Genomic DNA, 22,558 nt, shown 5'->3' on the forward strand with positions numbered 1-22,558 from the left:
CCCCGGCCCCAGGGTTGCCTTCAGGGGCCCCCACTCCAAGGGGGGGGCGCCCCCAGACACGGGCCGTGCAGGTGGGGGGGTGCCAGACCCCCCACCCACTTAGGGCAGCCCCTCTAGCCCCATCCCACCGTAGGAGAGGGGTGCAGGGGGAGATGGGCACCCCAAAACCCTCACACCACCCGGCCTGGGTGCTCAGCCCTGCCCTGCTTGGGTCCCGGTGCAGTGCAGGTCCCTGGGGGTACCTGGCTGAGGAGATGAGATCCCCCACCCCGCACTGGGGCACCTTGGAGAGGGAAGGGGCAGAGAGAAAGGAGCCCCGGGGGGTGGCAGGCAGGGACCCCTGCCCAGGGACCATCCCGGGTGAGGAAAACCCTGGCTGACCTTCGGCCACTCGAGTCAGGGGGAAGGGGCTGCAAGGCGGCAGCAGGGCAGGGGGACGTGCTGACTGCTCCATGCCTCTGGCACGAGGGCTGCCCCCACCCGCTGCCCCCCACCCTGTGCCCCATGTGCCCCCGGTGCAGCATGCAAGGGCGATCCAGGCCCCCCCCGGGGTGGTACCACGGGTCTTTATTTAATTGCTCTTTTACAGCAGAGTCTGCTCTGGCAGCGAGCAGTCGGGGTCCCAGGGCCAGCACAGGGGCCCAGGACAGACCCCGCCATCCAGCTCAACCCCCCAGAGCGTACAACCCCACCGGGGGGGGGGAGCTGGGGCCAGCCCTGCCCTGGTGCTCTGACCCTCCCCAGTGCCCGGACCGTCCCAGGAGGGATGTGGCCAGGCCCTGGTGCAGCTCTGGGGGTCTGGGGTGGCCAGAAGCCCCAGGACCTCGGGTCACGCTGCAGTGACAGCTGGGGAGGGGGTCTGTGGGGCACCGTGGCCCCCGCTCAGACAGTGCTCTCCTGGTAGCTATTGTCCTCCAGAAATGGCGTCAGCCTCTTCCCGGGGCTGGGCGCCTCCGGGGCCGCATCCTGCCCTGGGGCTGCAGCCCCCTCGGGGTCCTCGTCGCTCTGCTCTCTGGCAAAGTGCACAAAGACCTGCAGGGAGGACAGGGTTAGGGGCAGTGCCGGCAGGACCCCGGCACCCGCACCCTCATGCCCTGCATCCTTTGTCACCTGGTCGAGGGTGGTCTGGGACACGGAGTAGTCCTCAATGTGGCAGGGGCCACGGTGGGCTGCCAGAACGCTGAAGACGCTGGCCAGGGAGCCGGCACGGGAGGGCAACTGGTACTGCAACAGCCCCCTGTGCCGCTCCTTCAGCACGATGCCGGGGAAGCGGTGCTGCATCAGGCTCTCCACCGGCGCTGGCCCAGGGCCACCCACCCGCACCACCACCGTGTAGCCGTCCCCAAACCTGCACGGGAGAGGGGGGCATTGCTGCAGGGACCAGCCACATCCCCATTCCCGCAGGGCGGCTGCCCCTCACTGCCGGAGCCCTCCCCAAGCCCCCGGCCCTGTTACCTGTTCTTGAGGTGCTGGACGCTGCCCAGGCAGCGGAATCGGCCGTTGACCATGATGGCCACCCTGGTGCACAGCGCCTCGCACTCCTCCATGCTGCCGGGGGGAGACGTGAGGCCCTGCGGGGGCAGAGGGGTGCTCCCCTCCAGGGGTGCCACGGGGGGCAGAGGGGTGCTGCAGACTCTGGGATGGGGGGGCTCACCTGTGGGACGTGAGCACCACGGACCTGCCCTCCCGGATGACACTGAGGATGCAGTCCCACAGGAACCGCCGGGCTTGCGGGTCCATCCCTGTCGTGGGCTCATCCTGCAACAGCACCGGCCGCGGTGTCAGCCCAGGCAGGGGCTGCTGCGGGACCCCCTCCCCACTGCCCCCACTCACCAGGAAGATGACGGGGGGGGAGCCAAGGAGGGCTATGGCCGTGGAGAGCTTGCGCTTGTTGCCCCCGCTGTACTTGCCTGCGGGCCGGTCTGCGTGCAGCCCCAGCCCCAGCTTGGCGATGCCCCACTGAGCCACCTGCGAGAGATGCGGAGGGGATGAGGATGGGGGTCCCCTGGGTTGGCGGGGCCGGGGTGCGGGCCCTACCCTTGCGGTCTCCTCCTCCGGGATGCCGCGCAAGCGGCTGTAAAACTCCAGGTGCTCCCGCCCCGTCAGCAGGTCTGTGATGGCGTCAAACTGGGGGCAGTAACCCATGTGCTGGTGGACGGACTGCAGGTCGGTGAGCACGCTGTGGGGATGGGGACACGGCTCAGCACGCGGCAGGGACAGGGACAAGCTCCAGGGACAGGGACAAGGCTGAGCACACTGCAGGAACAGGGACGAGCACACTGCAGGGACGAGGGCAAGAAGGAGCACATGGTGGGGACGGGGATGACGGCATGTGTGCTGTGGGGACAAGGAGGAGGGAGCAGCGAGTCAGCTGCGGGGTCCCTCTGTCTCACCCACCTGTGCCCTTTCAGCCAGGCCTCCCCCAGCGTCACCTCCGTGTCCCCTGTCAGCATCCTGAAGGTGGAAGTCTTCCCTGCGCCGTTCACCCCCAGGAGGCCGAAGCACTGCGGGGCACAGACTGGGGTTACTGGCAGCCCCAGCCCTGCCCATGGCACCGTCCGTCCGTCTGTCCGGCACTCACCTCCCCAGGGGGGATGGCCACGCACAGCCGGTCCACCGCCGGAGCCTTCCTGCGCCGGTACACCTGCATGGCAGAGCCGAGGCGGCGCTGGGTGCTCCCCACCCATCACCACCAGTGGGACCAGGGGCTACGGGAGAGGCTGGAGCCCCGCAGCGAGGGACAGAGCAGGGTCCAGCCCCACGGCACGCACCTTGGTCAGGTCCTTCAGCAGCAGGAGGTGGCCGTGGGGGGGGGTGCTGCCCACCCTCGCCCGCTCCCTGGCCACGTCCCGGTCCTCCTCCCCCAGCGAGGGCAGCTGCAGAGCCCGTGGCCTGGGGGCAACACCGGCAGGGGCACTTCCAGAGCCACCTGTCCCATGGCTGCCCCACGGCTGCCCCACGGCTGCCCCATGGCTGGTCCTCACCCAAGCCGCAGGAAGAAGCGGTGTTGCAGCAGGAGGGTGAAGAGGAAGAAGATGACACCCTCAACAGCCATGGCGAACATGTTCTTCCCTGCCACATCCCAGGACAGGGGAGACACGAAGCGCTTGTCCCCTGTGAGCAGCGAGAGGGGGTAGGAAGGGGGGACGCTGGGGAGGGCCCCCACACTGGCCGAGCTTTGGGAAGGGGGAGCAGCGCTGACACTCCCAGACTCACCAAACCTCTCAAAGGCGTCAGCCATCGCCTGGTTCTTCACCATGTCGATGAGGCCTCGGCCCAGGCAGAAGTGGGGGAAGACGAGAAAAACTTTCTTCAGGACACGGTTGATGTCATTGAGGTTCTGCTGGGGCAGCAAGGAGAGGGGTGGAGGAGCTGGCGCCAGCCCCGCAGGGATGGGACAGGATCTGGGGCAGCCCAGGGGCTCACCTGGTCCACGAAGAGCTCCAGCACGAAGGTGGCCACGCTGCCATTGATGCCGATGAAGAGGTTGATGCACGTCAGGGCCACGTAGGCGGTGCTGGGGATGCTGAAGAGGAAGGAGGCCGGGTACATCAGAGGGGTGATGGACCAGCTGGAGAGGCAGAGAGGCAGGGGCTGGCACGGGTGCACCTCCCATCAGGGGCCACTGCAGGGTGAGCCAGCACCTGCCCCCATCACCACAACCCCCCAAGCCAGGGCTGCCCCCAGCCCCGCTCAGAGCCCCCCGACCCCCCCCCCCCCCTTTCCCAGGGTGCAGCCCCAGGGGGGCTGAACCCCGGCTGGGCTCCACCAGCCCTTCACCCGTAGAGGAGCAGCAGCAGGACCAGGGAGGGCAGGTTGGCGGAGGACACGTAGGACTTCTGCTGGAAGCAGAGGAAGATGAGGATGACCAGCAGCGCAGGGACCAGGTAGTTGCACTGCAGGCACGAAGAAGCCGGGGGAGGTGGTCACGAATGGCACCTGGCCCCCTGGGAGCTGTATCCCATCCCTGTCCCCATCCCTGTCCCGCACCATGTCCCAGGCGAAGTTGCCCAGCCAGTAAGTGACGGGCTTCATCCCGCTGACAAACTGCAGGTGCTTGGCCTTGCTGACCCGCTCCTCAATGAGGAAGAGCACGAAGCTGGCCGGGACGAAGGACATGGCGAAGATCACGCAGATGGAGACCAGCACGTCCACCGAGGTGGCCATCCTGCGTGGAGGGGAGGGCTCAGCCCGGGATGGGGATGGGCTCCATGGGCCCCCCGTCCCCAGCACTCACAGGGCGGCCTCCGAGAGCTGCTCCTTGGTGAGGTTGAGGGGATGGTTGGTGGCCGTGATGCCATAGAGCGTGGGGTCGGTCCCGGCAGGCAGCCGGGCGCGCAGCAGCCCGTTGCTGGCCACGTTGACGAAGGAGACCATGGCGTGCCAGCCCTTGTTGTTGAACCAGACCTGTGGCCCAGGGGAGCCCAGCAGCTCAGAGCCCCCTCCCACCCCAGCACTGCTGCTGACTGTGCCCTCAGCACCCCGCTCCCCTCCAGCCCCGGCTGGACTCCGTCCTTCTCGGGCTGCTCCAGCCCCACATGGGTACCCGGGTGCCACGTCCCCCGCTGCCTCCCAGCTCTCGCCCCTGCAGGACCCCCAGCCTGGGGGCCAGGCACACCTTGATGTTCCTGCGAGCATCCAAGCCCTCAATGAAGCGGCTGAGGTTGCGCAGGAGCCGGTCCGAGGGGCTGCCCTGGGAGCAGGAACACGGAGTGAGGAGCAGGCTGGGGCCAGAGACGCCCCAGCGCTGGGATGCCGGAGACGAGCTGGAGGTGGGTAGAGCCCCCAGCCATACCGGGGTGATGTTGAACAGCGCCCGGAGCTCCAGCACCACCTTGTCCACCTCCGCTGCTGACGGCACAGCCTGGGAGCTGCCGGCACCCAGAGAAAAGCCGCCGTACCTGCAGGGAGAGATGAGCACTTCCAAACCTGTCATCCTGTGGAAACCCTCCCGGCCCCTCCACCCTGTCCTGGGCACCCCACTCGCCCAGACGCCACGGTGAGGGGCACGCAGTGACAGGCTGAGGTTGCCCAGATGAGGACTCTGCCCACGGATTGTTCAGGCTCTGCCTGACCCCGCAGGGGAGCTCCTGCCCCCCACACCCCATCGGTGTGAGACCCCAGCCCCTCCCCGAGCTCACCTCTGCTCGTTCACCCACTTCTTGTTCCTCAGCCTGAAAGAAATGGGGTAAGGGGGAGAAATACCCCCAAGGAGACGTTACAGCAGCACCTGCCCGCCCAGCCACGAGCCCCCCGGCACTTCCCCCTTACCCTGCAGTGCCCTCGCTGCCTCCAGCCCTGGCTGGGTTTGGTCCCCAGTGTCATTCCTGCTTCCAGCAAGGTGGCAGCTTGTCCCAAAGCCCTGCCCCGCAGTGTCCCTGCGGTGTCCCCGCAGTGAACCCAGCCCCAGCACTCACCCCTGGCGGATGATCTGGGGGTAGGTCTTCACCAGGTAGTCGGAAATGTTCCTGCCCGTCAGGTTCTGCAGGACGTCGCCCGTCCCCCTTTGCACCTGGGGGATGGCAGACGGGCTGGTCGGACACATGGCCCTGCTGGCCTCCGGAGCATCGCGTGCACCCGCACCCGGCAGTGCTGGTGCCCCGGGGCCGGCCCCGCTGCGGGCTGGGCATTACCTGGGGTGGTGGGAGCCCCCCAGCCCCCTCGGGGCAGTCGGGCAGCATCCTGTGAGCCCCTGGCCCGCTGCACCGGCAGGATGGGGATGGCTCGGTCAGTGTCCAGTTCCCACGCCGCAGCGCTTCCAGCAGGGCCGGGGGGGTTGGGGGGGCCGAGAAGCCGTCAGGGTGGGAAGCCGGTGGGCATGGCCCCGTCCTGGGCACGCAGCACCGCGGGGGGAGAGAGACCCCCATTACCAGCCTGGTGTGAGCCAGAGGCATCGGGACCTGTCCCCACCCGCAGCTGCCGTCGCCCCCCCGCTGCAGGGATGCTTGGGGGGTCCCACGGCATCGCACCGGCTGGCAGGGTGCTGCTGGGGAACGGTGGGCACCGAGGCGGGGCCAAGCCCCAGCTGCCCCCTCCCAGCCCCCCGGGGCGCAGGCACTCACAGCTCCCCAGCATCCTTCATGCACTTAGTGCCGAATCCGGGCTCAGCCAGGAGCGCGGCCAGGAGCTGAGCTGTGTCGGGGTCCCCCGGGGCGTCGTTGCTGCCGGGAGATGCAGGAGTGAGCTGGCGGCGGTGGGGGACAGGGGACATGGGGGGACATGGAGACACACCTGAAGAAGGTGAACTGCTGCCCATACATCCAGGGCTGGAGGCGCAGCGGCGGGTACTTCCCGAAGGGCGGCACGATGAGGCTGAAGAGCAGCGCGATGCAGACGAAGACGGCGGGCAGGACGATCTGCCAGGGCTGGGGATCAGCGCCAGCTCCGCACCCTCCTGCCCCATCCCCTCCCCACCATGGCCCCGGCCCTGGCCGTACCTGCGCGAAGAAGCCGCGCGTGCTGCGTCGGGCGTGGAGCATCCTCTTGATGAAGAGGGCGCGGAGCTGCTGGCGGGTGAGCGCCCAGCCCCTCACCCTGCGGCAGGCCTGCCCGGCCGCCCCACGCAGCAGGTCCGTCTCCTGGGGCTCCTCCACTGCAAGGGCAGAGCCGGGTCTGGCTGCAGCCCCGGCAGCGAGGGGCAGGGGCTCACGCCGGGCGGTGCAAGGGGGGCTGGCAGGGGTGTCCCCCCACCCCAGGAGGAATAGGGGTGCCTCATGCGGGGATGCAACAGGAGCCCCCCAGTCCCCCCAGTCCCCAGCTCCTACCTCGCCGGGCTCCTTGGGCTCAGTGTAAAGGAGAGGAAAGAGGGGTTACAGCCACGCCGGTGCCTGCCCATCCGGAGTTAACACCGACCCAGGGCAGAGCCGGCTCCCCAGACTATCGCAGCCCCCCAGACTCCCATGGCTGACCCAACACCAGCTCTGGAGAAGGAGCCTGGATGTATCCCCATCCCAACTCCTGCACAGAGCCAGGCTCCCCCAAACCCACCCCTGTCCCCACTCCTCGCCCTGCCCGCTGCCTGCTCGCAGGGATGCGTGCCCGCAGGGAGGTATGCCCGAAGGGATGCCTGCTTGGATGGACACGTGCCCGGCTGGACACATGCCATGGCCCCAGCCCAGAGGGTGGAGGTGGGGGGCACCCAGCAGCAGCAGCTGGGCAGCTCAGGGGTCCCGGGTCCCAGCTCCCCCCTCCTTACCCAGCTCCCCGTCAGCCGCTTCCGTGTCCCCCCCCTTGCCAGGGGCTGCACCTCTCCCAGTGCCTGACAAAACAGGGGTGAGAGTGCCACAGTTGGACAGAGGCCCCAGCCTGTGACACCTCCCTGCACCCATGGGTGCTCCCAGTGGGGAATCCAGCCCTAGGAAGGGCGAGGGCCACACAAGGTGCTGGGGACACCTGCACCCCTCTGCTCTGTGCTGCTGAGCAACTCCTCCTGCCCCCCCTGCACCCCAGCACCCTGAAGCTCAGCTCCAGCCAGCACTGAGGGGCTTTACCTACTGTGTCAGCGTCCACCCCTGCATCCTGAGCCACCTTCAGAAAGATCTGAGGGCAAGACGGGGCTGGCATTAAACATGGCCACCAGCGCCCACAGCCCCAGTGAGGGAAATCCCCCAGCTCACGGGCACTCCCAGCAGAGCTCCGGGGAGGGTGGGCACTCCAGGAGCCACTGGCAACCCCCCCGGCCATGGCTCCTCTGGGTACCTCTTCCAGGGTGGTGTCGGAGATGCCGTAGCTGGAGATGCCCAGTTCCCCCAGGTGGGCATCCAGCTCACGGAAGAGGTCCGCAAAGGCCCCGTCCTTGGCCCCGCTGTAGGGCAGGACGAAGACTACCTCGTGCCCGATGTCCTCCATCAGCCGGGAGCCAGGGACCAGCTTCTGGATCAGCGCTGACAGCTGAGCCACATCTGGGGGGACGGGGAGGGCCGAAAACTTGGGGCAGGAGCTTGCCATAGCTGGCATGTGCCCCACACCCTGGTCTGAGGGTCCCCAGAGGGTTTGAAGAGGACGGGAGGGCAGGGAGCCCCTTCTGCCCCACCAGTGCAGGGGGACCAGGACCCGGCGGCAGGGCAAAGTGCAGGGCTGAAGCGCCCACAAGCCCCTTGGACAATGGGGGACACGTGGGGAGCACCCAGGAGGTGATGCTGTGCTGAGGGCGTGGGGAGGGACGGGATCCTCACCCATGGTGCTGGCCTCGCTGCCCCGCTCACTGCCCAGGCCCGTGTCACTGCTGTACTCCGAGTCGCTGCTGTCCTGCAGGAAAGGGCGGCCAGAGCCTGGCACCCCGCAGCAAGAGCCAACCCCGAGCCTGGGGCTCAGCACCCTCCCATACCCAGGATGGAGGCACCAGCCACCCTTTCGGTTGATGCTCAGTGGGGCCAAGGGACCCACCTTTTTGGTGGTGCCAGGGACAGGGATGGTGTTGCTGCCTGTCCCGACCTGCTCCCGCTTCACCAGGGTGAGGTGGTAGCCGGTGCCCAGCCTGGCCTTGAGGAAGAGTGGGGACCCACAGCAGCAGAGCCGGCCCTGTGAGATGATGGCGGTGCGGTCCCCCAGCAGCTCCGCCTCATCCATGTAGTGGGTGGACAAGATGATGGTGCGGCCTGGGGGCAAGCAGCGGGCTGGACCCCCTCGCTGACTCCCCTTTGTGGGCCTCTCCCCACCAGCACATCTCCCTGCTTGCCCCATGGGCCCTGCTGTGGGTTCTCCACGGCTGGGGGGCGGAAGCGGGGTCCCCCCAGCCCTGACCTTTGCGGTACTTGAGCAGCAGCTCCCAAATGCTGCGGCGGGAGTAGGGGTCGACGCCGGCCGTGGGCTCATCCAGGATGACCACCCGGGAGCCACCCACAAAGGCGATTGCCACCGAGAGCTTCCGCTGCATCCCGCCTGTGGAGCAGCATGGACAGCGTTGGGGCGGGGCAGGACCATGGACCCCCGCTCTGGTGCCAGTTCTGGTCCCCACACGCACCCGAGAGGTTCCTGGTCTGCTCCCGGCGCTTGTGGGGCAGCCCCGTGTCCTGGATCAGCTGCTCCATCTCTGCCTTCACCCGCTCCTCTGACAGCCCCTTCAGCCGTCCGTAGAACCAGATGTGCTCCTCCACTGTCAGGCTGGGACAAGCAGGGGTGAGGTGGACAGCCCTGCCCACACCAGCCCCCCGGCACTGCTCTCCCCCTGCCCACCCTGTCCCCGCCTACATGTCAAAGAGCACGTTGTGCTGGGGACATGTCCCCATGGTTTTGCGGATGCTGTCGATATCAGAGCGGATGTCCCAGCCCAGGATATAGGCAGTGCCAGAGGTGGGGGGCAGGAGACCCGTCAGGATGGACCTGGTGGTGAGACCGGTGGGGAAAGGGGGTCATGGAGAGCAGGACCAGTGGGGCTCGGGGTCGGGGTGCCCCGTCCTATGCAGGGTGCTCGGAGCCCGGACAGGTCAGGGCAGACAGGACAGGAATGTGGCAGCACCGGGCAAGAGCCAGGCTCAGCTCCCATCCCCACCACAGCCCCCCAGCTCACATGGTGGTGGTCTTGCCGGCCCCGTTGTGGCCCAGGAAGGAGGTGATCTGCCCCTCATAGAAATCCAGGCTCAACCCGTTGACGGCCACGCGGCTGCTGCTGCGGTAAATCTTCACCAGGTTGCGGATGGAGACACCGGGCTGGAGCTGGGCAGGGGGCTCCTCCACCAGCACTGGAAGCCACCAGAGGGTCATGTCCTGGGCAGGACCCCTCACCATGGTGGGCAGAACCCCTTGCTGAGGGGCAAAGCCCAGGCGGGAGGGCTCGAGCTCAGCTCCATGGCTGCCACCCCTCAGCCACGCGGCTCCAGGGTGGGCAGGGGCTCACCTTGGGGTGCAGTGAGGAGGCTAGTGGGGTATGGGGGGTGCCCAGCTGAGGACTGCTCTCCAAGCCAGTAGCTCTTCAGGAAGGGGAAATTCCAGGGCTTGGGGATCCCGTACTGACCTGCAGGAGACGGGGTCTGAGCGAGGCTGGAGCCAGGGGGGCTGCTGGGGACAGGGGGGAGGCGGTGCTCACCTGGGAAGACGCCCTCAAGGTACCAGGTGGCCAGGCCATAGAGGCCAGCGTCCAGCAGCAGCAGCCCCATGGCCATGGCGAAGTTGTAGGGGTCTCCCGGCACGGGGCTGGTGCTCAGGTTGTGCCACTGGATGCCCACCCCCTGCTCCTCATAGAGGGAGAAGTACTCGCAGCCGAAGCCGAAGGCCACCGGTGACAGCAGGCTCTGACAGTGGCAAGAACAGCAGCATGGGCAGAAGGACCAGCCTTGGGGGGGGTTCAGCCCCAAAGCCCCCCACCGCCATACTCAGGGTGCCCGAGGGGCATCAGGGAGGGGGCAGCCAGGGCCGCTCACCACAAGGACACGGAGTGGGAAGGTGATGTGGTCGCGCCAGGCGACACACAGCACGTAGGGCAGATAGAGGGAGAAGTAGATGATGCCGCCGCAAGCCGAGGCAAGGTTGGCGCGGGGGAAGAAGGTGCTGATGAGGAAGCACTGGCTGATGGTGGCCACTGAGAAGGTGCCGAGGAAGAGGAAGATGACAGACGGGTTGCTGTAGGGCAGGATGTTTCCCAGCTGCAGATCAAGGTAGGTTGGAGCCTGCAGAGCCTCCCATGCCGGCTCCCAGCCCCGACGCTCCCCGTGTCACCCATGCTCTCTCCTGTGCCCTGCAACCTGCCTTGAGGATGAGGACGAGGAGGGCAGAGCTGAGGAGGAAGGGGATGAAGCTGCTGAGGAACCAGCTGAGCCAAAGGATCCCACTGCTCAGCCCCATGGTCTTCATGGTCTCCTTGAGACGCGTCTCCTTCTCGTGCACCACCCCCTTGATGATCATGGCCACTGAGTAGATCCAGGCCAGCGTCATGAAGAGGGGCAGTGAGCGGTTCAGCACCCGCAGGAACCTGGGGGAGATGGCACCAGCCCTTCCACCTCCAGCCTGGCACCCCCGGGGCCACTACTGGGCAGGGGGTCACTCGAGGGTCCTGCTGCCCACTCACACGTCATCCACGTAGCAGGGGTAGGGCATTTGCTGGATGTAGACCCCCGTCCGCGGGGCAGCCCCGGTCTGCACCCGCACCACCGCCTGCTCCACCAGGTCCTGCACATAGATAAATCCTCCCCACACGTAGCGCAGGTCGCTGAAGGGGTCGGCTGCGGGGCCTGGGTCCCAAAACCTGGGGGCAGAGCATGGCGCTGGGATAGGGGACCCCCCCCTACTGCGGTCGCAGGATGCTTGGGGCCCATGGAGACCAAAGAGATGGGTGTCCCCAGACCTGTCCTTGATCTTGTTGGTCCTCGTGACATCGTCGATGTCCATGCGGATCTTGTAGCGGACATGGGGGGGCAGCGTGGGGGCTGTGGTGTTGATGGGGGGCTGGAATACCACGGCTGCCCAGAACTGCTGTTCCTCCAGCAGCTCCAGGGCCCGGGCCACCAGCTGCTCCTCGGTGGCCACCACCTCGATCTTGTCCAGGCGGACACACTGCAGGCAAGGCAGGGCTCAGTGGGGCTGGGGGAGCCAGCTCGACCGGGCAGCTGGGGCAGCACCCACCTCCATGAACTGCGACAGTGCGCTCATGACAGTGTCAACATCGGCATACACCTGGTGCCAGGTGAGCCCTGACCCCGCCGCTGGCCCCGCCAGGAACCCGGCCAGCACTGGCAGCTTCCAGGAGGTGCCGTTGAGGAACCCGTCCAGGAGCTGGGCTGTCCCTGGGGCCAGCAGCAGGTCCTGCAAAACACCAGGGTACAGTGGGGTGATGCAGCAGCCCACCTCGCTCCCGGCTGCAGCCCAGCCTGCTCCCGGCAGGATGCACCCCCATCCCGCACCCCACCACGCTCCCTGATGGGGCTCACGCACCCGGAGGACCTGCATCTCCAGGCTGCCGTTGAGGAAGGTGTAGATGCGGGGTCCCAGCTCCCGCCAGGCGCCCCCCGCCTCCCCCAGCACCGCCAGCTCCCGGAAGGTCCGGTTCACCTGTGGGAGGCGGGGGATGAGGCAGGGCCAGGGTGAGACCCCCCCCCAACCCCCCGCAGCCCCCCACTCACCTCGGCCATGACGCTGTCGGGGCCGGGGCCGGGCGGCGTGTACAGGATCTTGCCTGTGAAGAGGGGCTTGATGCCCCGCCAGAAGACCTGCGAAAGGGCACTGGACTCCAGGCTGCGGACCAGCTCTTGGCAGAAGGGACCTGGGCGGAGGTAGAGCCAAGCCCTCACCACCGGCCCCCCCGCCGCCTGGGGGAGCCGTGTCCAGCGAGCCCCCGCCCGCATCCCCCCACACAGCCCAGCCCGCTCACTGCCGGCGCTGCCCGAGGCCGTGGCTCTCTGCTCTGAGCTGTTGCGGTCCAGGAAGGCTTTGACGTCGTTGTCTTCATACCAGTTGAGGGAGGGGACCCTGAGCCCCCCGCCCTCGGGGTGCCCGCAGGCGATACGTGACATTGCCGCGAAGGCACCTGAGCCGGAGGCGTTGGCATTGGGGGCGGTCAGCGCCCGGAGCTCCCGCCGCAGCTCGGCAAGGCTGGTCATGGAGGAGACCTGTGGAGAGAGGGATGGGGAGCGGAGCGGGGCTGTGGGGGACAGGGACACCCCGGGGCCCTGCGGGGAGTGAGGTACCGCTGGCGTGCGTGGGAGGCGCTACCTCCTCCATCAGGGATGCTGCATCCCGCAGGAAGGTGCCCAAGGCTTCCACGGTGCTGGTGACGCCGCCCGCCTCCAAGCTCAGCTGTTCCTACAAGGGGGGCACGGGAAGGGGGTCACAGCCCCTCGGGGGGGGGGACGGGACCAGGGGTCTCTGCCCCGGCGCCTTCCAGCACCCAGTGTGACCCAACACTTGGCCAGGCCGGGGGCTCACCGCCAGGAGCCGGGGGACATCAAGCTGGGAGAGGAAGGAGGCCTCCATGGCGCGGAGCTGGGGGCCGGGCAGGGCGCAGAGCCCTCGCTGCAGGTGCTGGGTGGAGGCGGCGTCGCCCCCCGCCAGGAAGCCCCCCAGCTCCGAGGCGTTGCAGACCACGGCCTTCAGTGGGAGGCGGGTGCCCGCCAGGGAGAGCTGCCGGGAAAGGGCCAGTCACGCTGCAGCCTCCGACGCCCCGGGCACCGGGAGCCGTGCCGACACTCACGATGCGGAGGCTGAGCCGAGCCCCCATCAGCTCGTCCACCAGCGCCGGCAGCAGAGACGTGTTGGTCCGCAGAAATCGCGAGAAGGTCTCGTCCTCCCTCAGGTAGCCCCTCACCGGCAGGGCTGGGGGGGGGGTGTGTGGGGTTGGAACAGGGGTCAACCAGGGGGGTCTCGCTCCCCCAGCACCCCCTATGCCCGGTGCTCACCCCTCTGCTGAGCCTCGCTCCCCCGGAGCCGCCGCAAGGCAGGCAGGAGCTGGGCGAAGCTGCGGAGGAGCCGCTGCCCGTCGGCGCGGAGCAGGACCTGCCGGGCTTCGGCCAGCAAGCGGGAGAGGCTGCGGGGACGCAGGGCGAGTGGTGAGACCCTGGCCCCATTGCCTGGCTCTGCCCCGCAGCCCCCCACCGCTCACATGGAGCCGTCGAAGTTTCCCACCACGCCGGGGGCCTCTCCCGGCGTGGGGTGCCGAAAGCAGGGGTTGTTCATGTTGCACACGATGCCCTGGAGCCAGGGCAGGGTCCCGGCTGAGGGCAGGGCCTTGTTGGGGAAGTGGCCTGCGGAGAAGGAAAGACGAGTCTGGGGGGGGCAGCACGGGACCTCCCCCCCGGGGCCCCACGCACCCCTGAGCGGGGAGATGCCAGCAAGCCCCCGGCTCATGTCCACCTCCCAGGTTTCTCTTCCCCAGTGCCACCCAGGGTCATGCTGGGGTCCCGCAGGGCTCCCACACAAGAGGGGTCCCCGGCAGGCACGGTGGAGGGGGGGAGGTGTGCCCCAGAGGGCACAGGACACTCACACTCATGCTGCTTGAAGGGTGGGTGGGATTGCCGCACCGAGATCAAGATGAAGAAGAGGAAGAGGGGCCACAGGAGCTCGATGGCCAGCTGGATCTGGGGGGAGACCCGCGGTTGGGCTGTCCCCATCAGCACCCAGTGCTCTGCCTGCCCCTGTGCAAGGAGCCAGCGGTTCCAGGCACCCTCCCGCCCCGGGTACATGCTCACCCGCTGCCGCCGGCGGTAGGTGAAGTTCTTCCAGAGCAGCAGCCCCAGCTGGGTGCCCACGGCCATGGCGGGGGGATGTGGGCCCTGCACCCTGCTCGGCTCTGGCTGCAGGTGAGAGCGGGGGGGTCAGCGCCAGGCTGAGGGCAATGGTCGGGGCTCTTGCTTCCCTCTGGGTCAGGCCTTCTCGCACGCCAGGCAAAGCGCCGGGCACGGCTGAGCTCCCGGGGGGTAGTAGGAGTTGGCCCGACATTCCTGCAGCAAAGCTCCTTTCCAGAGCAAAGCCCTCAAATCTCATTATTTTCTAAAGCAAAAGCAGCAAAATAGGGCACAAGCTCTGCAAGTCCCTCCAGGTCAGCATGGCCCTAGGAGCAGCCGGGCGCCCCAGCAGCCCCAGCTACAGGAGCAGCTCTGAGCCCCGGTGTAACCGTAGGATAGGGGCTGTGAAACAGAAACTATAGAATCAGGTTGAGATAATTAGTTTGTAACCAAGGTAATACGTAATGAAGCTAACTGACCATGGCAATGTACAACGCTGCTCTGTTCCATGTACAGTCCCTACCAAACTGAACAATAGGTTCGGAGATATTAATGTTATGAAGTCGTTATGGACAGGTGCATCCACAGCAAGGGTACTGCGCATGCCCACAAGAAGAGGGTCACCCAGCGGACACGGGTGCGAGACCACTGACGACCACCAGAGACCCTTGAGGACCACCGACTCAAATCACTGAGCATGCGTGACGGGGAGGAGAATATGGAAATGGATTCTAAGAAATGATTATCCTAGGACTGCCTTTTCTGAGAAAAATGATGAATATGTACGTTTTGATCCTACATAACCTGTGTGTTGGTGATCACCTGGCATGCACGTTGGGTGGAGCTATCCCCCTGTGCATCCAGCGCTGCAATAAAGAATGCCTGCCTTTGAACACTACATCGGTGTTATGAGGTTTCTTCCTGGATTTCGGTGACAGTTTTTAGCGACCCAGATGGGACACTGCTTTTGAACCTTGACGGATCCGTGGGATCGCAGGACCTCCAGCCGGCACCGGGGACTTCTTGGGGAGAACCTCCGATCCCCGGACCGAAGAGCTTTCAGCAAGACCCCTGGGAGAGGTAAAGGCATTCTTATTTGATTTAAATATTTGCTCTTTTGAATATTTGCTCTTACCATTGTGGCGGGACAGGCCCGCACTAGGAGCACGGGAGGCCTGCTCGTAAGGTGTGGTGAAAGCTGCGCAGAGTTGGGCTAGGGAGATGTCTCAGGTAAAAGTCTCTGCTAGGTGAAAGCCTGTGGAGCAGGGCCCGCCGGGGAGGGGAAGCCTCCAAGGTTGGGATTTCTCTTACCACCGTGGCGGGACAGGCCCGCACCGAGAGAAATCCCTGAGGGAGCTCTAACACGGGTTGGGGTCCCTCTGACTAAGTGCTTGTGATAGTGCACAATCACAACCACCAAGTCCCTGGGAGATGGGTACTTTTCCGAGTAAGAAACCAATCCCGTGAAAAACACCGCTGGGATGTATTTTGGAACATTGGAAAGATCTGGGAAGAATTGATCCTTTGACTTGGAAACAATTGATTGAATATTGTAATCACTGGTGGCCACTGTATAGTTTAGAGCGTGGGGAAAAGTGGCCGGAAAATGGGACACTGCAGTATAACACAATTTTGCAATTGATGCTATTTTGTAAGAGGGAAGGTAAATGCAATGAACTGGCATATGTAGATTTGTTTTTCACACTGCGAAATCATCCGGAATGGCAAAGGCAATGTGAATTGGTTTCACCTAGTTCTGTGGTAATGGCATTAAAGGGGCAGGAACCTGACAAAAATTTGGAAAAGGTTGCTCAGCTTGTGATATTGGTAAACGGTGTTTTAAATGTAAATTTGAAGATGATGATGTTGAATTATTGGTTGCACCTCGCAGAAGGCTAGGAAATGATCAAGGAGATCAAAATCTGGGAGCTAATAATGTTTCCACCCCTCCTGTGGAAGGGGAGGCAGAAGGATTCAGCCTGGTTGCCGGGAGGACAAGGGGAAGAGGGGGAGGAAACGGATTAACTCCCCTCCAGGCCCCTCTTCGACAGGCAGTTGGTAACGAGGGTCCGGTAATGGGAAAAGTTCCCTTCTCAATAACTGATTTAAGAGCATGGAAAGAAACTGCAGGCACTTATCGGGATGATCCCGAAAGAGTTGCCAAAGTAGTAGAAACAATAATCAGAACCCAAAACCCTGATTGGGAGGATTTGCAAGTCATATTGGATACTTTGTTGGAAGACACTGAAAAGAAAATGGTATTAAATATGGCCAGAAAACAAGTGGAAGGAGCTCATGCTAATGGGATTATACAGGGGACAGTGGACCAGAATTTTCCATCCACAAACCTTGAGTGGGACCCTAATCAACTGGGACCCAGAGGGATGTTTAGGTATCAAGTGGATTTTGTTTGGTGTTAGACATGCAATGCCAAAAGCAAGTAACTGGTCTAAACTTTATGAAGTGAGACAAGAATTAAATGAGTCCCCTTCAGCCTTTATGGAAAGACTGAAGGTGACTGCTAGAAAATATACTAATTTGGACCCAGAGGAGAAAAAAAAACAACACACAAACAAAACCACAAGCAAACAAACAAAAACCACCACGGAAGAAGCTATACAATTGGTCTCTGTATTTATGGGACAATCAGCCCTAGAAAAAAACTCCAGAAATTGGAAGGAGCTGAGTCCAGAGACTTAGGTGAAATGCTTGAAGTAGCCTGGACTGTGTATAACAACAGAGAAAAAGAAAAAGAAGTCAGACAAATGCAAAGGGATGGAAAAATTCTGGCAATCTTGACTAGAATAATAAACATGTAAAGCAAAACTCAGCTATAAATCAGCAGAGGTTGTTGGTGTGACGGGGCGAAAAGAGAACTGGCCTTTCTTGAAACTGTTAAAATTTAAGCTGGGAAAACAGTGGGTAACACATCAATTTTTGTACATGCCGGAATGTCCGTTGCCTTTATTGGGATGAGACCTATTAAGCAAATTAGATGCACAAATAATTTTTAAAGATGGAGAAATCAGATTACTGATTAATACCAGAATCAAAGCCATAGAGGCGAGAGTGTTTATGTTACAGGATTCCTCCAAGGAGGAACAGATTTCAGAAGCGGTGGACAATGCAGTAACCCCTTTGGTACGGGCAAGTGAAGTTCCAGGATGATCCAAACTGGCAGAACCGGTAAAGGTGACTTTAAAACCTGGAGCCAAGCTGGTAAGACAAAAACAGTATCCTATTAAGTGGAAGGCTCGAAAGGGATTAGAGGAATTAATTACAAAATTTTTAGAATATGGGCTGTTAGTAGAATGTGAATCAGAATACAATACCCCTATATTACCAGTAAGGAAATCAGGAGGTAAGGAATACCGATTGGTTCAGGACTTGAGGGCCGTAAATCAAATAGTTCAAGATATACACCCAGTAGTGGCCAATCCATACACTTTACTGACATCTTTGAAAGAGGAACATAAATGGTTTACTGTACTGGATTTAAAGGATGCCTTCTTTTGCATACCTCTGGATACAAAAAGTCAAAGCATATTTGCTTTTGAATGGGAAAGTCCTGCTACAGGATGAAAAACGCAACTAACATGGACTGTACTTCCGCAAGGATTTAAAAATAGCCCTACAATATTTGGAAATCAGTTGGCAAAAGAGTTAGAAATGTGGAAGAAACAGAATCAAGGAGAAGGTATATTATTACAGTATGTGGATGACATCCTGATAGCAGCAGAAAGTAAAGAAACATGTTTTGAAATGACTATCAGTTTATTGAATTTCCTGGGCCAAGGAGGATACAGAGTTTCCAGAAACAAGGCCCAGACAGGGAAAGCAGCAGTGATTTATTTGGGATTTGAGATATCTCAAGGACAAAGACAATTGGGAAACGAAAGAAAAGAAGCCATTTGTCAGATCCCTGAACCTAACAGTCCAAAGGAACTGAGAGCCTTTCTGGGAATGATTGGGTGGTGTCGACTCTGGACTCTACATTATGGACTGTATGTGAAACCCCTATATGAAGTCCTGAAGGAATCTAAAGATCAACACTTGGCTTGGACGCCTGAATGCCACAAATCATTTAAAGAACTCAAAAAGGCATTAATGACGGCCCCTGCATTGGGTTTGCCTGATCTAACCAAACCTTTTGAGCTGTTTGTGCATGAAAGGCAACATCTGGCCCTTGGAGTGCTGGCGCAGCGGCTGGGATCTTGGAAGCGACCAGTGGGGTACTTCTCCAAACAACTTGACACCGTGAGTAAAGGATGGCCGGGATGTTTGCGTGCCGTGGCAGCAACAGTACTGCTGATTCAGGAAGCTGGAAAATTGACTACAGGCCAAAAGATAGTGGTATATGTACCGCATATGGTAATAACTGTCTCAGAACAAAAGGGGGGTCACTGGCTATCCCCTAGCAGAATGTTGAAATACCAGGTTGTCCTATTGGAACAAGATGATGTGGAATTAAAAACCACAGCAATTGTAAATCCAGCAATGTTCCTGTCAACAGAAAATCCTACCGAGAAATTGGAGCATGATTGCCTGCTGACCATTGAACAAGTTTATTCCAGCAGACCGGACCTGAAGGACGAACCTTTGAAGGATCCTGATCTGGAGCTATTTGCGGATGGAAGCAGTTTTGTGCAAGAAGGGAGGCGAATGGCCGGGTGTGCTGTTATCACCACCGACAAGATATTGGAGTCAGGGACACCACCTGCAAATACATCAGCGCAGAAAGCAGAATTGGTGGGTAAAGCAGGCTTTACGGATGGCAGAAGGGAAAAGGGTAAACATATGGATGGATTCCAAATATGCATTTGGTGTGAACCATGCTCATGGAGCCCTCTGGAAAGAAAGAGGACTGTTACCAGCCCGAGGATCACATATAAGGCATAAGGAGGAAGTTCTTCAACTCCTGCAAGATGTGCAGGAACCGAAGGAGGTGGCCATAATGCATTGCAAGGCTCATCAGTTTGGTCAGATGGCTATAAATATAGGTAATCGATTGGCAGATAAAGCTGCAAAGGAGGCTGCAGAACAAGGTATCTTTGCACTAGTACCAGTAAAACAGATGAAAATTCCAAATTTAAAAGCAAGATGCAGCAAACTAGATGAACAATTGGCAGAGCACTTAAAAGCATCTCAGAATATGTAAGGATGATGGGTAGCATGAGAAAATCAGGTAATAGTAACTCCACAAGTTATGTTAGAACTTGCAAAAGAGAAACATGAGCAGACACACTGGGGTGTAAATTCTATGGTTACAAGTTTAAGAACATCTGTAATGTGTCTAGGATAGGAAAATATGAGTGGAAGTATTGAAATGTTATTATTTCAGAATTTCCAAAGGGGGGAAATGTAACCATAGGATAGGGGCCGTGAAACAGAAACTATAGAATCAGGTTGAGATAATTAGTTTGTAACCAAGGTAATACGTAATGAAGCTAACTGACCATGGCAAGGTACAATGCTGCTACGTTCCATGTACAGTCCCTACCAAACCGAACAATAGGTTCGGAGATATTAATCTTATGAAGTCGTTATGGACAGGTGCACCCACAGCAAGGGTACTGCGCATGCCCACACAAAGAGGGTCACCCAGCGGACACGGGTGCGAGACCACTGACGACCACCAGAGACCCTTGAGGACCACCGACTCAAATCACTGAGCATGCGTGACAGGGAGGAGAATATGGAAATGGATTCTAAGAAATGATTATCCTAGGACTGCCTTTTCTGAGAAAGATGATGAATATGTACGTTTTGATCCTACATAACCTGTGTGTTGGTGATCACCTGGCATGCACGTTGGGTGGAGCTATCCCCCTGTGCATCCAGCGCTGCAATAAAGAATGCCTGCCTTTGAACACTACATCGGTGTTATGAGGTTTATTCCCGGATTTCGGTGACACCGGGGAGGCCTGGAACCCGCCGTGACTCAGTTGCCCCGTGTGAGGGATGTGGCCGGGCCAGCAGCAAGGTCGGGTGTTTCTGGTGAGACCCTCAGCGCCCATGACACCACTCTGGGAGGGGAAAGCACCTCGATGCCACCAGCTCGAGGCGTGATCTCAGACACCCAGGTCCCACGGGTGCCCCCCCCCCCCCCCAGCCGTGCTGAGGCCCCGGCGACTCCAGCCCTGTCCCTTCCCCAGTCCCGACCCAGCGACACCCCCCCCCGCCTCCCCGTGCCCAGCCAGCTCCTGGGACTTCACCCACCTCCCGACAGGGGCCGGCGGGCCGGCAGCCCCCAGCACCGGGCAGCACAGCGGCAGCCTCCCCCTTCCCGCTCGGGCCGGCTTCGCGCCGAGCCCCGGCAGGTAGAGGCGGCACGACCGAACTCGCACCTTCCCGCCCAGCGAACACCCACGCCCCGGGAAAGCCCAGCTCCGGAGCTGTCCCCCGGGCCACCCGCGCTGCCCGTTCACCGCCCCGGCGGCCCCGGAGCCGCGGACTCACCCGCCCGCCCTCTCGCCTCCCGCGACCTGGCGTCTCCGCCACTCCCGGCCGGGGCTCGGGCAGGAGGAGGGCAGGCAGGAGGTCCTGCCCGCTGCCGGCTCTGCCCGTGCTCGGGGCTAAGCCGGGTCTCCGGGCGCAGCGGGGATAAACGGGCACAAGCCAGCGGGATTAGGATCCCGGCTGGGAAATCCGGCTAATCGTCCTGCGGGGCCGGACACGAGCGCCACCGGAGCGGGGTCCTGGGGGAGGATTCCTCCGAGGGGGCACCGGGGCTCGGGGAGACCTGTGCCACCCGCCCCCGCAGCGGCGGGAGCGAGGGGGACACCCGTGAGCGCCCCGGCCCTGGGAGGCGGCTGCCAGGGTGGGGTGACACCGGCCGAGCTGGGGGCAGAGGCGGCTGGTGCCGGGACCGGGGGATGCTGCGGGGCCAGGAGGAGCTTCAGCGCGGCCGGGGGCAGCGGCTCTTTTCGGGACAAAACAAACACAAAACACCGGGATCCTCCGGAAGGGGACTCGCGTGGGAATCTGCTCACTCACCCCACGGAGGACAAACACGCCCCATCGCTGCAGCCGGGAGCACGGCGGCTCCCGACCCCGGCACCCCCCGATCCCGCCGCACCGAGCCCCGCGCTAGGCGGGATGCGGGGCCGCGGGGAGGCGGACGGACCGGGGGGGCGATGGGGGCGGCTGGGGGGGGGACGGGACACGGGCAGCCCGGAGCGGGGGGGAGGGGAGATGCTGACAGCCCCGGGGGGACGCCGCGGAGCCGAAGCCCGGCCGAGGTTAGCAGCCGGCGGCACAGCAACCCCCCGCCAGCCGCCGCCCCCGGCCCGGGACCCCCGTTACCTGCTCAAGCCGCCACCGCGCGGCCCCTTTAAGAGCCCCCGCGAGCTCTGCCGGGCGGCTCCGCCGAGCTCGCGCGCAGGCCCCGCCCTCCCCGCGCTACAAAGGAGCCGCGGGCGTGACGTCACGGGCAGAGGATCTTAAAGGGGCCCGTGCGGCGGGGGGGTGGGGTGCGGGGGGTGTTACGGCGTGCGAGGGGCAGGAACCCGCCCCCGTCCCGTCCCCCGCCTCTGCCCTTCCCCTGCCCTGGCACTGCCACGCCCTGTCACGCCCGTGTCCCACCCACGCCGCGCCCCACCCCGCCCTTGGGACCCCCACCAGGCACACACCCCCCCCCCCCACGGGGACACACACACGGGACAGGCCCACCCGCTGCCCGTGGCCGCCCACGGGGGGCAGGGAGAGCTCCCACCCCTGTGCCTCCCCCCGCTGGGCTCCCGAGGGACCGACCCTTCCCCACCAGTTCCCGAGCCCCCCCCCCCCCTCCAAGGGCTGCGGCAGCCTCAAGGCGGGAGGCACCGAGGTGGCGTTGGGGTGCTGGGTGGCAGCGATGGCCCCGGGGAGGGTCCCGAGGGCAGAGACCGCTGAGTCACGCCATGGCGGGCAGCGCAGCCGGCAGCACCGCGCTGGCACCGGTGAACCTCGGCAGGTCGATGCTGCGGGAGGCGGCGCAGACAGGGCCCCCCCGGGACCGAAGCTGAGCTGCTCTTGTTGCAGCAGGCGGTAACGCCCGGCTTGGCCGCTGCGGCCTGAGCGGTGGGAGCGCGGCTCTCTGAAACGCAGCCTTTCACCCCAAAAGGTGGATCCCTGCCCGGCCAGGAGCCCAGGGCCACTGCTGGGACACGACCCCTGGGGCACCCGGGGACACCACGCAGGTTTGGGTCCTGCAGGTCCCTCGGCCGCGCTCAGGGCAGTGCTGAGCCCCAGGAGCCGCCGGCACCGGCAGGATCCAGCTGCCCCACGTGTATCCACAGCGCCCAGCTCTGCTTCACACCCCGGCGTGGGACGGCACGGCACAGCATGTCCTTCGGGATGCTTTTTATTGCCCACAGCCAGTCCCCAGCTCCCGCTCAGCCCCCCGGCTCCGCAGGGACCCGTGGTGGCTC

General features: G+C 62.8%; 1 protein-coding gene across 1 annotated transcript; it reads right to left on the reverse strand.

The window, feature by feature from the left end:
• Positions 1-557: 557 nt before the first annotated feature.
• On the reverse strand, positions 558-20,652 carry ABCA7 (ATP binding cassette subfamily A member 7). Its single transcript, XM_075776634.1, has 51 exons — positions 20,610-20,652; positions 14,115-14,219; positions 13,910-14,003; positions 13,529-13,670; positions 13,326-13,453; positions 13,121-13,242; positions 12,856-13,050; positions 12,643-12,732; positions 12,302-12,539; positions 12,054-12,193; positions 11,866-11,982; positions 11,557-11,736; positions 11,279-11,487; positions 11,003-11,179; positions 10,684-10,906; positions 10,359-10,580; positions 10,025-10,229; positions 9,836-9,952; positions 9,509-9,680; positions 9,190-9,321; positions 8,963-9,102; positions 8,743-8,880; positions 8,386-8,597; positions 8,175-8,247; positions 7,699-7,901; positions 7,491-7,539; positions 7,196-7,258; positions 6,765-6,782; positions 6,438-6,592; positions 6,232-6,356; positions 6,063-6,161; positions 5,634-5,829; positions 5,418-5,512; positions 5,142-5,174; positions 4,796-4,901; positions 4,619-4,693; positions 4,238-4,407; positions 3,991-4,168; positions 3,781-3,896; positions 3,427-3,571; positions 3,217-3,340; positions 2,985-3,114; positions 2,772-2,892; positions 2,582-2,644; positions 2,398-2,504; positions 2,038-2,179; positions 1,834-1,968; positions 1,655-1,758; positions 1,456-1,548; positions 1,111-1,348; positions 558-1,032 (listed from the first exon to the last, which is right to left on the reverse strand). The coding sequence occupies exons 2-51, from the start codon at positions 14,178-14,180 to the stop codon at positions 883-885; spliced, it is 6,765 nt and encodes a 2,254-aa protein (XP_075632749.1). The 5' UTR covers positions 14,181-14,219; positions 20,610-20,652; the 3' UTR covers positions 558-882.
• Between the last annotated feature and the right edge of the window lie 1,906 nt (positions 20,653-22,558).

Source organism: Balearica regulorum, chromosome 26, assembly GCF_011004875.1.
Source record: "Balearica regulorum gibbericeps isolate bBalReg1 chromosome 26, bBalReg1.pri, whole genome shotgun sequence".
Lineage (NCBI taxonomy): Eukaryota > Metazoa > Chordata > Aves > Gruiformes > Gruidae > Balearica > Balearica regulorum.

What these genes read in the sequence shown, in the direction of transcription:
- ABCA7 (XM_075776634.1), bottom strand. Translation starts at nt 14,180, where the DNA reads ATGGCCGTGGGCACCCAGCTGGGGCTGCTGCTCTGGAAGAACTTCACC. An exon ending in TCCCTGGCACCACCAAAAAG is followed by an intron (nt 8,248 to 8,385) that starts GTGGGTCCCTTG and finishes CCTTTCCTGCAG; the next exon opens with GACAGCAGCGACTCGGAGTA. An exon ending in GCAACTTCGCCTGGGACATG is followed by an intron (nt 3,897 to 3,990) that starts GTGCGGGACAGG and finishes TCGTGCCTGCAG; the next exon opens with TGCAACTACCTGGTCCCTGC.